The 12,321-nt window shown below is 44.8% G+C and overlaps 1 protein-coding gene across 2 annotated transcripts in view; it reads left to right on the top strand.

The window, feature by feature from the left end:
• The window catches only part of LOC129708671 (high mobility group protein HMG-I/HMG-Y-like), a 46,403-nt gene that overhangs the window by 27,263 nt on the left and 6,819 nt on the right, over positions 1 to 12,321 (top strand). For both annotated transcript variants that reach the window (XR_008725390.1, XM_055654580.1), the window contains exon 5: positions 24 to 74. Coding sequence is in view for 1 of the 2 variants with exons in the window: in XM_055654580.1 (XP_055510555.1) it covers positions 24 to 74 (51 nt within the window). In the remaining variant the exon portion in view is untranslated. The remainder of the gene's footprint in view (positions 1 to 23; positions 75 to 12,321) is intronic.

The following is a 12,321-nucleotide window of genomic DNA, read 5'->3' as shown; positions in this document are numbered from 1 at the left end:
ATTTTTTTTCCATGGAATTCCAGAAAGCAGAAACCACAGGAGCAAAGAGGCCTAGAGGGAGACCAAGAAAAAGGGTAAGTAACTCTTCTTTTATATGTAGGAGCATTTCCACACTGACAGCATTTTCTTGTGTTTAAAATTTACCTCATGATCTCAAAAATCCCCTCATCTGAAAATTTGATTTATTATTTCTCGAGATTTTTACTAAAATTCCTCACCAATCTGACATATTTTTAAAATCTAACGAGTTGGATAACGTCACAATAGCTCCTCTCGTTCACAGTCAACAGGCCTGCCATCCACAGCGCTCCGCCCCGCCCTGCCCCCACTGGCCTACCCCCCCCCCCCCCCTCTCTCCCCCCCATCCCCCCCCCCCCCCCCTCCCCCCCTCTGCCCCCCCCCCTCCACTCCCCTCCCCCCTCCTCCCCCCCCCCTTCTCCCCCCCTCTCCCCCTCCTTCTCCCCCCCCTCCTCTCTACCCCCCCCCCTCTCTCCGCCCCTCTCTCTCTCTTCTTCCCTCTCTCCCCCCCCCCTCTCCCCCCCCCTCTCCTCTCCCGTCCCTCCCTCTCTCTCTCTCCCCCCTCCCCCTCCCACTCTCTTTCCCTCTCTCTCTCCCTCACATCTCCTTCCCTCTCTCTCTCTCCCCCTCCCCCTCCCCTTCCCCTCTCTCTCTCTCCCTCTCCCTTTCTCCCCCCTCCCTCTATCTCTCTCTCTCTCCATCCCTCTCTCTCTCCCCCTCCCTCTATCTCTCTCTCCCTCCTCCTCTCTCTCTCCCCCTCCACCCTTCTCCCCCCCTCCTCTCTCTCCATTTGGTTCCATTGTAAGTATGATGAGCATAATTTTGGTTCAAAATAGCACCCGATACACACACACAATATTGTACAGGATTGTGGTCAGGGGCTCAGGGGCTGGTCAAAGCTACATCCTGCATCTGCAACTTGTAAATTGGAAGGAAAATATGGAGTAAGGGTTAAGTGAGATGGGGAGAAAATGGGGATGGAACTGCAGATGCTGGTTTAAACCGAAGATAGACACAAAATGCTGGCGAAACTCAGCGGGCCAGGCAGCATGTCTGGAGAAAAGGAATAGGCGATGTTTCGTGACGAGACCCTTCTTTAGACTGAGAGTCAGTCGAAAGGGAAGGGAATCTCTTGTTTAATATGTAAACAGTTAAAGTAATATACTCCCAACATCATTGTTAGTGTCGGTTGCATGGTGAAATCATGTAACTGAGGTGGGCACCACAAGTTTGGCTTACCGCCTGCAATGGAAGCAAAGGGCAAATTAATACGAACTACGATTCCCTTGCCAATTCATGAATCAATTTTGCCCCCAAACTCATAGATGTGGCATATGTAGGACAATGTTCAAAGTAAGAGTTACAAAAAAAAGTTTGGGATCCTCTGCATAATGCATAGTATTATAACTGTTCTTTACAGCTAGCATTCTTTGTAAATAAAGCAGATTCAAATTCCTGTTCTGCTACTGTTCTGCTCACACAAAACACAACGATCTTACTCTCCAAGATAATCAGCAACCACAAAATGGTGAGCAATGTTTTTTAGGAAGTAAGTGAATTATAGCCTTCTGGCAAACCATAGCCTGTGATGCACTGTCGGGGAGTCCTCACAGTTTCAGGAGGGATACATCTGTAGAATAGATTGAGCTGATTAGTTTGCTTGTTTGGAGATACAGCACAGAAACAGGCCCTTCGGCCAATCAAGTCCACGTCAACCAATCGATTACCCGTTCACACTAGTTCTATGTTATCCCACTCATCCACTCCCTACACACTAGGGATAACTTACAGAGGCCAATTTACCTACATACCCACATGTCTTTGGGATGTGGAGGAAATCGAAGAAAACCCGCGCGGTCACATGGAGAACGTGTAAACTCCACAAGACAACACCCAACGTCAGAATCAAACCCGGGTCTCTGGCGCTCTGAGGCAGCGGCTCTGCGCCATTGCGCCGTAATTCACAAAACACACTTGGACTCGGAAGCTACCAGGTGTCCCCTGATGACAAAGGGAAATATTAGCCCGACTCAGTGGCACAGTGGTGCAGCGATAGATTTGCTACCTTACAGCACCAGAGAACACTGGTTCGAACCTGACTATGGGTGCTGTCTGTATGGAATTTGTACGTTCTCCCTGGGACCACGTGGGTTTTCTCTGGGTGCTCCGGTTTCCTCCCACATTCCACAGATAAGTGGGTTTGTAGGTTAATTGGCTTCTGTAAATTGTCCCTAGTGTGTAGGATAGAGCTAATGTATGGGCGATCGCTGGTATGTGTGAGCTCCAAGGGCCTGTTTCCACGCTGTAACTGTCCAATGGATATATACATGCTTCTTCTGAGCAATTGTTTAACGTTGCAACTGCATTGAGTAATTTTAATCTCCCACTATTGCTGCAAAAGCAAATATAGTTCAATGAAGAATCATGGAATTTAAAGAATTTTATAGCACAGTTGACTTGACCGTTATCGCTCTGCTGGTTCACTGACAGAGCAAAGCTTTTGTTCCCATTCCTCTCTCCTTTCTTCAGCTAGTTCTTCCCAGCTGTTATCAGGCAGCTGAACTGTCCTCTCACCAGCTGGAGTGTGGGCCTGACCTTCCATCTACCTCATTGGAGATCTTTGGACTACCTTTAATCAGACTTTATTTTCCACAAAATATTATACCCTTTATCCTGTAGCAGTAAGTATGTATGGTCTTTTCTTTGACTGGATGGCAGACAATAAAAAGCTTTTCACTGTACCTCAATACACATGACAATAATAAACAAAACTAAAACTAATCTTTACGATTCATTTTTCTGTCCCTATTTATGACTATTTAAATTTAAAAGCTTTTAAATTCTGCTTCCATGACTGTTCTCTTAACTTGCTCTTCCTGGTTTTGCCGATGATCTTAGAATTTGTCTTCTTAATACCCTACCAAATATATATTTTCAATTTCCTCTCGTACTTGCCCTACCAGATGCATTTTGTCCATTTCCTCTCATCATTCTGAACATCTCCAGTAGGCTTCCTGACCGAATCTACTCTGATGAAACGAGTTGTGGTGATAAGCTTTGTTGCCACTTCCATGACGTCAGCGATGTTCAAAATGAAAAAGAATGTCTTCATTTCTCCTTTAGAATAGAAGATGAGGCAGAATGGATTTATAGTTTAAAGATGCAGCATGGAGAAAGATCATGGAAACCGACCCAATGCCTTGTAATCGCCCATGACAGAGGGGGATTGATGTTGATGTAATTGCGAGTAGATTGACAGATTCTTGAGTAGTGCGGGTGTCAGGGGTTATGGCGAGAAGGCAGGAGAATGGGTTTGAAGGGAAAGATAGATCAGCCATGGTTGAATGGTGGAGTAGGCGGAGTAATGGGCCAAATGGCCTAATTCTGCTCCTATAACTTATAATAAGAATGTTATTTTTTAATTAAAAATCAATGCATTTTCATAAAATATATCTGCTAAAGCTTCCATTATTCTACAGTACAGCAAGGATAGTTTATTTTAAATTTGTTAGGTTAAGAGTTGCTCCTTAGTCTTCCTCATAGGGGGTTTTGGATTTTTGAGCTGGTAGTCAACATTGTGGTGTGAGTCTGATCCTAATCAGAATGTCTTCCTGTTTCCTGTGCGAGTCACCCATTAGTCATAAGGGCTTCCATTTCCTCAAACTCACCACAACATAAATTGGGTGTCTTACTCACTCTGAACCATGGGCAGTATTCCAGAAGCTCTTCGCTTGCTTTTTATTAGTATTTCCACTTCCTACATTTGGCACGGACTATCTCTCCTTTTTCTACATTGGTTTTGATCAAACTAAAATATTCCTACATGAGACAAAAATGAAATGGCACAAATCATAACTGATATACAGAAGGTAAGGATTAAGTGAAATAAAAAGGAACAACTTTTATTATTTGAAAAAAAAAGTTGGAAGGAACTGCGTCTTGCTTTCGTGCCAACCCAGAAAACTCTTAAACTTTGAGTGTTGTGGGACATGAACTCTTTATAACCAAAGCCGCATGTGTATCCTGTATGGCACCATTTGTAATTTAGGAAAGGCATACAAGAGCAAATTTTGCAAATACTAAACTGAACATTAGCACAGAACACGGTAAGAGAAGCCTGGGACACACTGTGGCACTAAATTAACTGAAAACTCTCAAACATTATATTTAAAGGACTTTGGATTCTATTGTTAATGTTGCTAGTAATGGCACTTTGTTTAGTTTAGAGATACAGTGCTGAAACAGGCCCTTCGGCCCACTGAGTCCAGGCTGACCAGCAATCCCCGCGCATTAACACTATCCTCCACACATTAGGGACAATTTACATTTATGCCAAGCCAATTAAACTACAAACCTGTACATCTTTGGCGTGTGGGAGGAAACCGAAGATCTCGGAGAAGCTTTCATCGAGTGCTCTGATGCTGCATGTTTTGAGGCAGGAAACTGCACATGGGAGGAAAATCTGCTTGCAGCATGTTTAATTGCAACTCTTTGTGAAATAAAAAGGGTGCATTGATCCTAGCTTTGGGTTTTACATAACATGAGGTAAGAAAATATAAATTCACAGCAGGTTCAAACCAGTGAATGGAATCACACCTTTTATATTAGCTTTAGAGATACAGCATGGAAACAGGCCCTACGGACCACCGAGTATACGCTGACCAGTGATCTCCCCGTTCACACTGGTCACAATTTACATAAGCAGAGAATAAGGAGTAAACCATTTAGAACGGAGACGAGGAAACACTTTTTCTCACAGAGAGTGGTGAGTCTGTGGAATTCTCTGCCTCAGAGGGTGGTGGAGGTGGGTTCTCTCGATGCTTTCAAGAGAGCTAGATAGCGGAGTCGGGGGATATGGGGAGAAGGCAGGAATGGGGTACTGATTGGGGATGATCAGCCATGATCACATTGAATGGCGGTGCTGGCTCGAAGGGCCGAATGGCCTACTCCTGCACTTATTGTCTATTGTCTAAACCTGCCCGTCTTTGGAATGTGGGAGGAAACGCAGAGAAAACGCACGCGCTTACATGGAGAACATGCAAACTCCGTACAGACAGCACCCGTTGTCAGGATCGAACCCGGGTCTCTGGCGCTATGGCGCCCTGCAGGTGATAGTAAATTGTAGAGAGTAGATTTCCAGGATCGTACGTAACTTCCCAAGGAGTCACCAGGCAGTGTATAAAATGATCCCTTTATTAGATGATAAGTCTTTGTTAAACAATAGTGACGTGTTTCTAAATAAAACAAAGGGTATGTTTTAAGCAGCAGGATTTTAATTTTGCGTTAGTTTTGATATAATTAAATCCCCTGCCAATTACTTTAAATGTACATCCAATAATTAAGCGCGTGTAACCTATTCAACAGAAAAATCAGAGGTACTTTGTCCTTTTGGAACAACAGCAATATGTAAATTTTCATATTTCACTCATAAAAAGACAATAGCCATTGCATGCATTTTAAAATACAATTTACTAGTTCAAGTTCAAGTTTATTGTCATGTGTCCCTGATAGGACAATTAAATTCTTGCTTTGCTTCAGCACACAGAACATAATAGGCATTGACAACAAAACACATGAATAAATAAACTGATAAAGTGCAAATAGCAAATAATGGGTTATTAATGTTCAGAGTTTTGACCGAGCCAGGTTTAATAGCCTGATGGCTGTGGGGAAGTAGCTATTCCTGAACCTGGTTGTTGCAGTCTTCAGGCTCCTGTACCTTCTACCTGAAGGTAGCAGGGAGATGAGTGTGTGGCCAGGATGGTGTGGGTCTTTGATGATGCTGCCAGCCTTTTTGAGGCATCGACTGCGATAAATCCCCTCGATGGAAGGAAGGTCAGAGCCGATGATGGACTGGGCAGTGTTTACTACTTTTTGTAGTCTCTTCCTCTCCAGGGCGCTCAAGTTGCCGAACCAAGCCACGATGCAACCGGTCAGCATGCTCTCTACTGTGCACCTGTAGAAGTTAGAGAGAGTCCTCCTTGACAAACCGACTCTCCGTAATCTTCTCAGGAAGTAGAGGCACTGATGTGCTTCCTTGATAATTGCATCAATGTTCTCGAACCAGGAAAGATCTTCAAAGATGTGCACGCCCAGGAATTTGAAGCTCTTGACCCTTTCAACCATCGACCCATTGATATAAACGGGACTGTGGGTCCCCATCCTACTCCTTCTAAAGTCCACAATCAGTTCCTTGGTTTTGCTGGTGTTGAGGGCCAGGTTACTGTGCTGGCACCATATGGACAGTTGCTCAATCTCTCTTCTATACTCAGACTCATCCCCATCAGTGATACATCCCACGACAGTGGTGTCGTCAGCGACTTGATGATGGAGTTTGCACTAAGACCGGCTACGCAGTCATGAGTATAGAGTGAGTACAGCAGGGGGCTGAGCACGTAGCCTTGTAGTGCTCCCGTGCTGATTGTTATCGAGTCTGACACATTTCCACCAATACGAACGGACTGTGGTCTGTGGATGAGGAAGTCGAGGATCCAATTGCAGAGGCATGCGCAGAGACCCAGTTCTGCGAGTTTGGTAACCAGCTTGGAGGGGATGATAGTATTAAATGCCGAGCTGTAATCAATGAATAACAGCCTGATATATGAGTTTTTGTTGTCCAAGTGGTCCGGAGTGGAGTGGAGGGCCAGCGAGATCGCATCCACCGTTGATCTGTTGTGGCGGTAAGCAAACTGCAGTGGGTCCAGGTTTTTGTCAAGGTAGGAGTTGATTTTCGCCATGATCAACCTCTCGAAGCACTTCATCACCACAGGCGTTAGTGCACACAGGTCGGTAGTCATTGAGGCACGTCACCTTACTCTTCTTGGGCACTGGAATAATTGATGCCCTTTTGAAGCAGGTGGGAACCTCAGACCTCAGTAGTGACAGGTTGGATTACTATATACTATTAATTTGTAAGTATTTGGAGTTCAGTGTTTCAGTTTTGTTTTGTGATATTTCCCTTGTTGTCAGCATAGTACTATGAAGTAGGGTACCAATCTGAAATGTCACCTATCCTTTTCCTCCAGAAGTGCTGCCTGACCCATTCGTTACTCCGTCACTATGTGCCTATCTTTAGACATGTGTTTTACAGTCATGAGATTTTTACATGACAGAAACATTTTACACTTTAGACTTTGCTGAAGAATTTAAAGATACAGTGCAGAAAAAGGCCCTTCGGCCCACCGAGTCCACGCCGACCAGTGATCACCCTGTACACCAGCACTATCCTACTCAAGGGACAATTTACAATTTACCAAAGCCCTACACAGCAGGGGTCAATTAACCCACAAACCTACACATCTTTGGGATGTGAGGGAGGAAACAGGAGAACCCGGAGGAAACCCATGCGGTCGCAGCGAGAACAAGCAAACTCCACACAGACAGCACCCGAGGTCAGGATTGAACTTGGGTTGCTAGCAACTCTACCAGCTGCACTCTAACAGCTGTAGCTCTGCTTTTAGTCGTGGGTACTTCACTGGGTACTTCACTGAGCACTTGACTATTGACCTTACTGTATGTCCTGTTTTCATTCAGTAAACTCTCTGCATCCAATTTCCTCACTCACTGTTCCAAGCAGGAAGTGGCAGTGCTGACTCAGAGTCACATTCAACGTTGACTCATCTGTTTTCCACAAAGGTTTACTTTGATTCTGGCACAGCCGTTAAGTATCGCAATGTTTTACTCTAGGAATCTTCTTAATAAATCTTTCTGGCGAAAGAAATGCTGGTTGGAGCCAATGATCACATATTAGTTTCCCTTCAGTGTAAATGCCGTGAACAGAAATCAGGAATTTCTGAAGTGCCTGGATCTTACCATAAGTATAATTTTTTCCTCACCATACTGTTATTGCAAAGAAAGTTTAAATACTGAACACACACACACATACACACACACACTGCGAATCTCTATGGGAACTGCCTGTGTTTGTAAACCTGGGCTGCAGTTTGTTTCTTTATTATCAGTTGTTCACTGTGGGTGGGAGATCCCTGCACATGAGCAATGCCGCTCACGATTATATCCTGTCCTGCTGAAAGCTCAAATTAATTATTAAGAGGACTTGAGGGAATGCTGAAAATAGGCTGTCGGTTGATGCTGGATCATACAGCAAAGTAGAACAGCCACAGTTCACATTGACGGCTCTACCTTCAGTGTTCTGTTTGTGATGTGCCATTTCGTCTAATTTACCACTTAGGTTGGGGACATGTCCATAGAGTAAAGACGCTGAGCTGTTTTTTTAGCTTTAGCTGTTGGAGTCTTTAACATGTGTAGGAAGGAACTGCAGATGCTGGTTTATACCGACGATAGACACAAAGTACTGGAGTAACTCAGCAGATCAGGCAGCAACTCTGGAGAAAAGAAATAGGTGACGTTTTGGGTCGGTATCCTTCTTCAGACTTCAGTCTTTAGCATGTATAGGAAGGAACTGTACATGCTGGTTTATACGGAAGATAGACACAAAATGCTGGAGTAATTCAGCGGGTCAGACTGCATCTCTGGAACAAAAGAATGTGTGACGTTTCTGGTCGGGACCTTTTTTAACTGAAGAGGGATACCGACCCAAAACGCCGCCCGTCCTTTTTCACCAGAGATGCTGCCTAACCGGCTGAGTTACTCCAGCACTTTGTGTCTATCTTCCATCTTTGACATATTTGTTATTCAAAGTGCAACCCTATTGGTTGATGCCTGCCCTCCAAGTACAGGGACAGCCTTTTCCCATTGTTATCAGACGACTGAACGGTCCTCCTCTAAGCTAGGGAGTCCACACTGGCCATCGATCACCCCTTCACACTGATTCTATGTTGTCCCACTTTTGCATTCATTACCCTCCACAATAGGGACAATTTTTAGAGGCCAATTAACCTACAAACCCAAACGTTTTTTTCATGTGGGGGGAAACCGGGGCACCTGATCGGCCAACCTAGCTCATTGCAGATATCGCTCTTTATCTTGCAACTGCAATGCTGTAAATCTATGTTCTGCACTCTGGTAATTTTCTCTTTGTATATGTGTATGTGTTGATTGTATTCATCAACAGTGTGATCTGATTTAATTAAATAATAGTTTTTCATTGTTTTTTCGTACACATGGCAATAATAAGCCAATACCAAGCAATAAATCTGGGGCCCAGATCTTTTGCTTGGTATGTTATCTGGTGCCATCGCCTTGGCAGTATCCAGTGCTCTCAGTTGTTATGGAGTGAATCGAATTGGCTGAAGACAGCTTTGCTTGTGGTGACCTTAGGAGAGAGGCTGAGATGGATCATATGAGGGTGGCTCAGTGGTGCAGCGGTAGAATTGCTGCCTTACAGCTCCAGAGACTCGGGTTTGACTCTGACCTCGGGTGCTGTCTGTGTGGAGTTTGCACGCTCTCCCTGTGACCGCTTGGGTTTCCACCGGGTGCTCCAGTTTCCTCCCACATCCCAAAGACGTGCGGGTTTGTAGGTTAATTGGCCATCTGTAAATTGCCCCTAGTTTGTAGGGAGAGAAAGTGGAATAACACAGAACTAGTGTGAACAGGTGATCGATGGTTAGTGTGGACTCTGTGGGTCGAAAGGTTTGTGTCCATGTTGTATCTCTAAACTAAAAAATAAGTTGTAAAAAAGTTAATCTGGAATATATTCTTTATCAAAATAACACGAGTGATTATAGATGATCTGGACAAGAGCGCTTTGGTTACTTTAGCCAGGATACACTGCTGGGGAGATTCCAGCAAGGACTTATACATTTGGCCCAAGGTTGGAAAAGTGTTTGAAGAGGAACATGCGGTTTAACATGGGGAAGATGCTTGCAATGTTTCCCCCCGCATCTTAAATCTTTTCCCTCTATTATTAGACTCCCCTACCCTAGAAAAAAGACAGTGACATCCACCTTATCTATCCCCTCATGCTTATATATATCTCTAAGTGCACCCGTCACACTCCTCCGCTCCAGGAAAAACTGTCCCAGTCTATCCAGCTCTGCTTATAACTCAAGACCCCCAACCAAGCATCCAGGTGAACCTTTTCTAAACCTTTTCCAGCTTAATGACATATTTCCTATAGCAGGACGACTAGAACTGCACAAGTGTGCGGTCTCCAAGTGTGGTCTCACCAATGTTTTGTGCTATTAGTGTGGTCTCACCAATAATTGGCTCTCATAGCCACCCCCGACATCTGCACTATTGAGGCAACCACCCCTCATCTCAGTACAGACGACCTAATTTCTTTAGTCAATAATACCTGCTCTTCCGTCCTGGATTCTGTTGATCCTCTTAAAATGAAAAAGCCTAAGCCTAAAGGCGAGCCGTGGCTTCATGATACCACCAGAGCTCTAAGAAGAGAATGCAGAAAATCAGAACGGAAGTACAAATCTGATAAGCTTCAAATTTCCTTTGAACTCCTGAAAAATAATCTTGACAAATACCAGGAAGCAGTAAAATTTGCAAGAACTAAATATTTTTCCACCCTTATCTCCAAAAACGCGCAAAATTCCAAGGTCCTTTTTAGCACCATCACCTCCATCGTCTGTCCTGCCACCAGCACCAGCCTAACTGGGTCCCCTGCTAAGTGCGAGGAATTTACCACATTTTTCACTAAGAACTAATATTTCCCCTCCCACCCGTGACCTGGCTGTCTCATTGGTCTGCTCTTCAAAATTAGACTGTTTCCAACCCGTTACTCTACCCTCCCTTGTAAAACTGATCACCACCATGAAACCTACTACCTACCCCCTCGACACTGTCCCCTCTGCCCTCCTAAAGGACGTCATTACAACAGCTGGTCCCAGCATCCTCGCCATCTTCAACAGCTCTCTGGCCACTGGCACTGTACCTACCTGCTTCAAGCATGCGGTGGAAGCCTTACCCCACTACTCAAACCTCACGTCAAAAACCTTGGCGTGATATTTGACTCAGCACTGAAATTTGACAAACAAGTCAATGCCGTGGTAAAAGCTAGCTTCTTTCAGCTTCGGACGATAGCTAAAATAAAACAATTCCTCCAGTTTGATGACCTGGAAAAGATCATCCACACATTCATCTCCTCCCGCCTAGATTACTGCAACTCCCTTTACACTGGCATCAGCCAATCTTCCCTGTCCCGCCTGCAACTGGTCCAAAACGCCGTAGCGAGACTCCTGACGGGCACCCGAAAAAGGGACCACATCACCCCGATCCTGGCCTCTCTCCACTGGCTCCCTGTGCGGTTCCGTATAAACTTCAAGATTCTCCTCCATGTCTACAAACCCCTCAATGGGCTTGCCCCCACCTACATAAAAAGTCTTCTCACTCACCACTCCACCTCCAGGCCCCTCAGATCGGCCAACTTGGGGTTGCTGAATATCCCACGGTCTAGGCATAAGCTCAGGGGCGACCGCGCCTTTGTGGTTGCAGCCCCTAGACTGTGGAACAGCATCCCCTTTCCCACCAGAACTGCCCCCTCCATCGACTCTTTTAAGCCAAGACTAAAGACTTATCTATACTCCCGAGCCTTTCCTGACGTCCTCTGAGTGAGGGCTATATGTATATATGTATGTAGTTTGTTTTGTTGTGCTATTCTTATAACAAATGTAAAGCACTTTGGCCAACGAGAGTTGTTTTTTTAAATGTGCTATATAAATAAATGTGACTTGACTTGAATAATTAGTACAGTTACTGTGGTCTCACCAATGCCTAATGCAGTTAGTGGGGTCTCATCAGTGTCTTGTCCTGTTTTTGTGGTCTTCTCAATGTCTTGATAGTTTGTGTGGTCTTAGCAATGTCTTGACAGTTACTGTGATCTTACCAATGTCTTGGTAGTTAGTGTGGTGTTACTAATGTCTTGGTAGTGTGCTCTCGCCAACGACTTTTACAGTGATCGTGGTCTCATTGATGTCCTGTACTGTTAGTGTGGTCTCAAGGTCTCACCAATGACTTGTGCTGTTAGTGCGGTTTCACCAATGACTTGTACAGTTGTTTGTACAGTGAGATACGCTGTAGTCTTCAGTTCAGCCTCCCAACGTATTGGCAATGTCTTAGGTGGTTGTGGGCTGTTCTCAGGTTTAACTATACGATATGGACGGCAAGCTTGGCCCTGCATCCAGGCTCTCTGGTAAAGCTGTCATTATTGTTGAATCATCGACTGCCTTTGAATTCAGCAATCATTCAACACCTAAAGATAATTCTTTTAAAAATAATATTAAAAAAACATGGCATGCACACAACTATAAAGCAGCCTTCTTGATTCAAGTGGGAAGCTCCGTCGAGGATTCAGAGCTGCCCAGTTATCCTGCAGCCAGCACTTGGCTGGACGCAAGGCTCGGTTAATGCCCCTCAGCTAGGCAATAACCC

The sequence above is a fragment of the Leucoraja erinacea genome, chromosome 24, assembly GCF_028641065.1.
Source record: "Leucoraja erinacea ecotype New England chromosome 24, Leri_hhj_1, whole genome shotgun sequence".
Lineage (NCBI taxonomy): Eukaryota > Metazoa > Chordata > Chondrichthyes > Rajiformes > Rajidae > Leucoraja > Leucoraja erinaceus.
The sequence above is the reverse complement of the archived record's forward strand: the minus strand, read 5'-3'. Positions and strand labels throughout refer to the sequence as shown.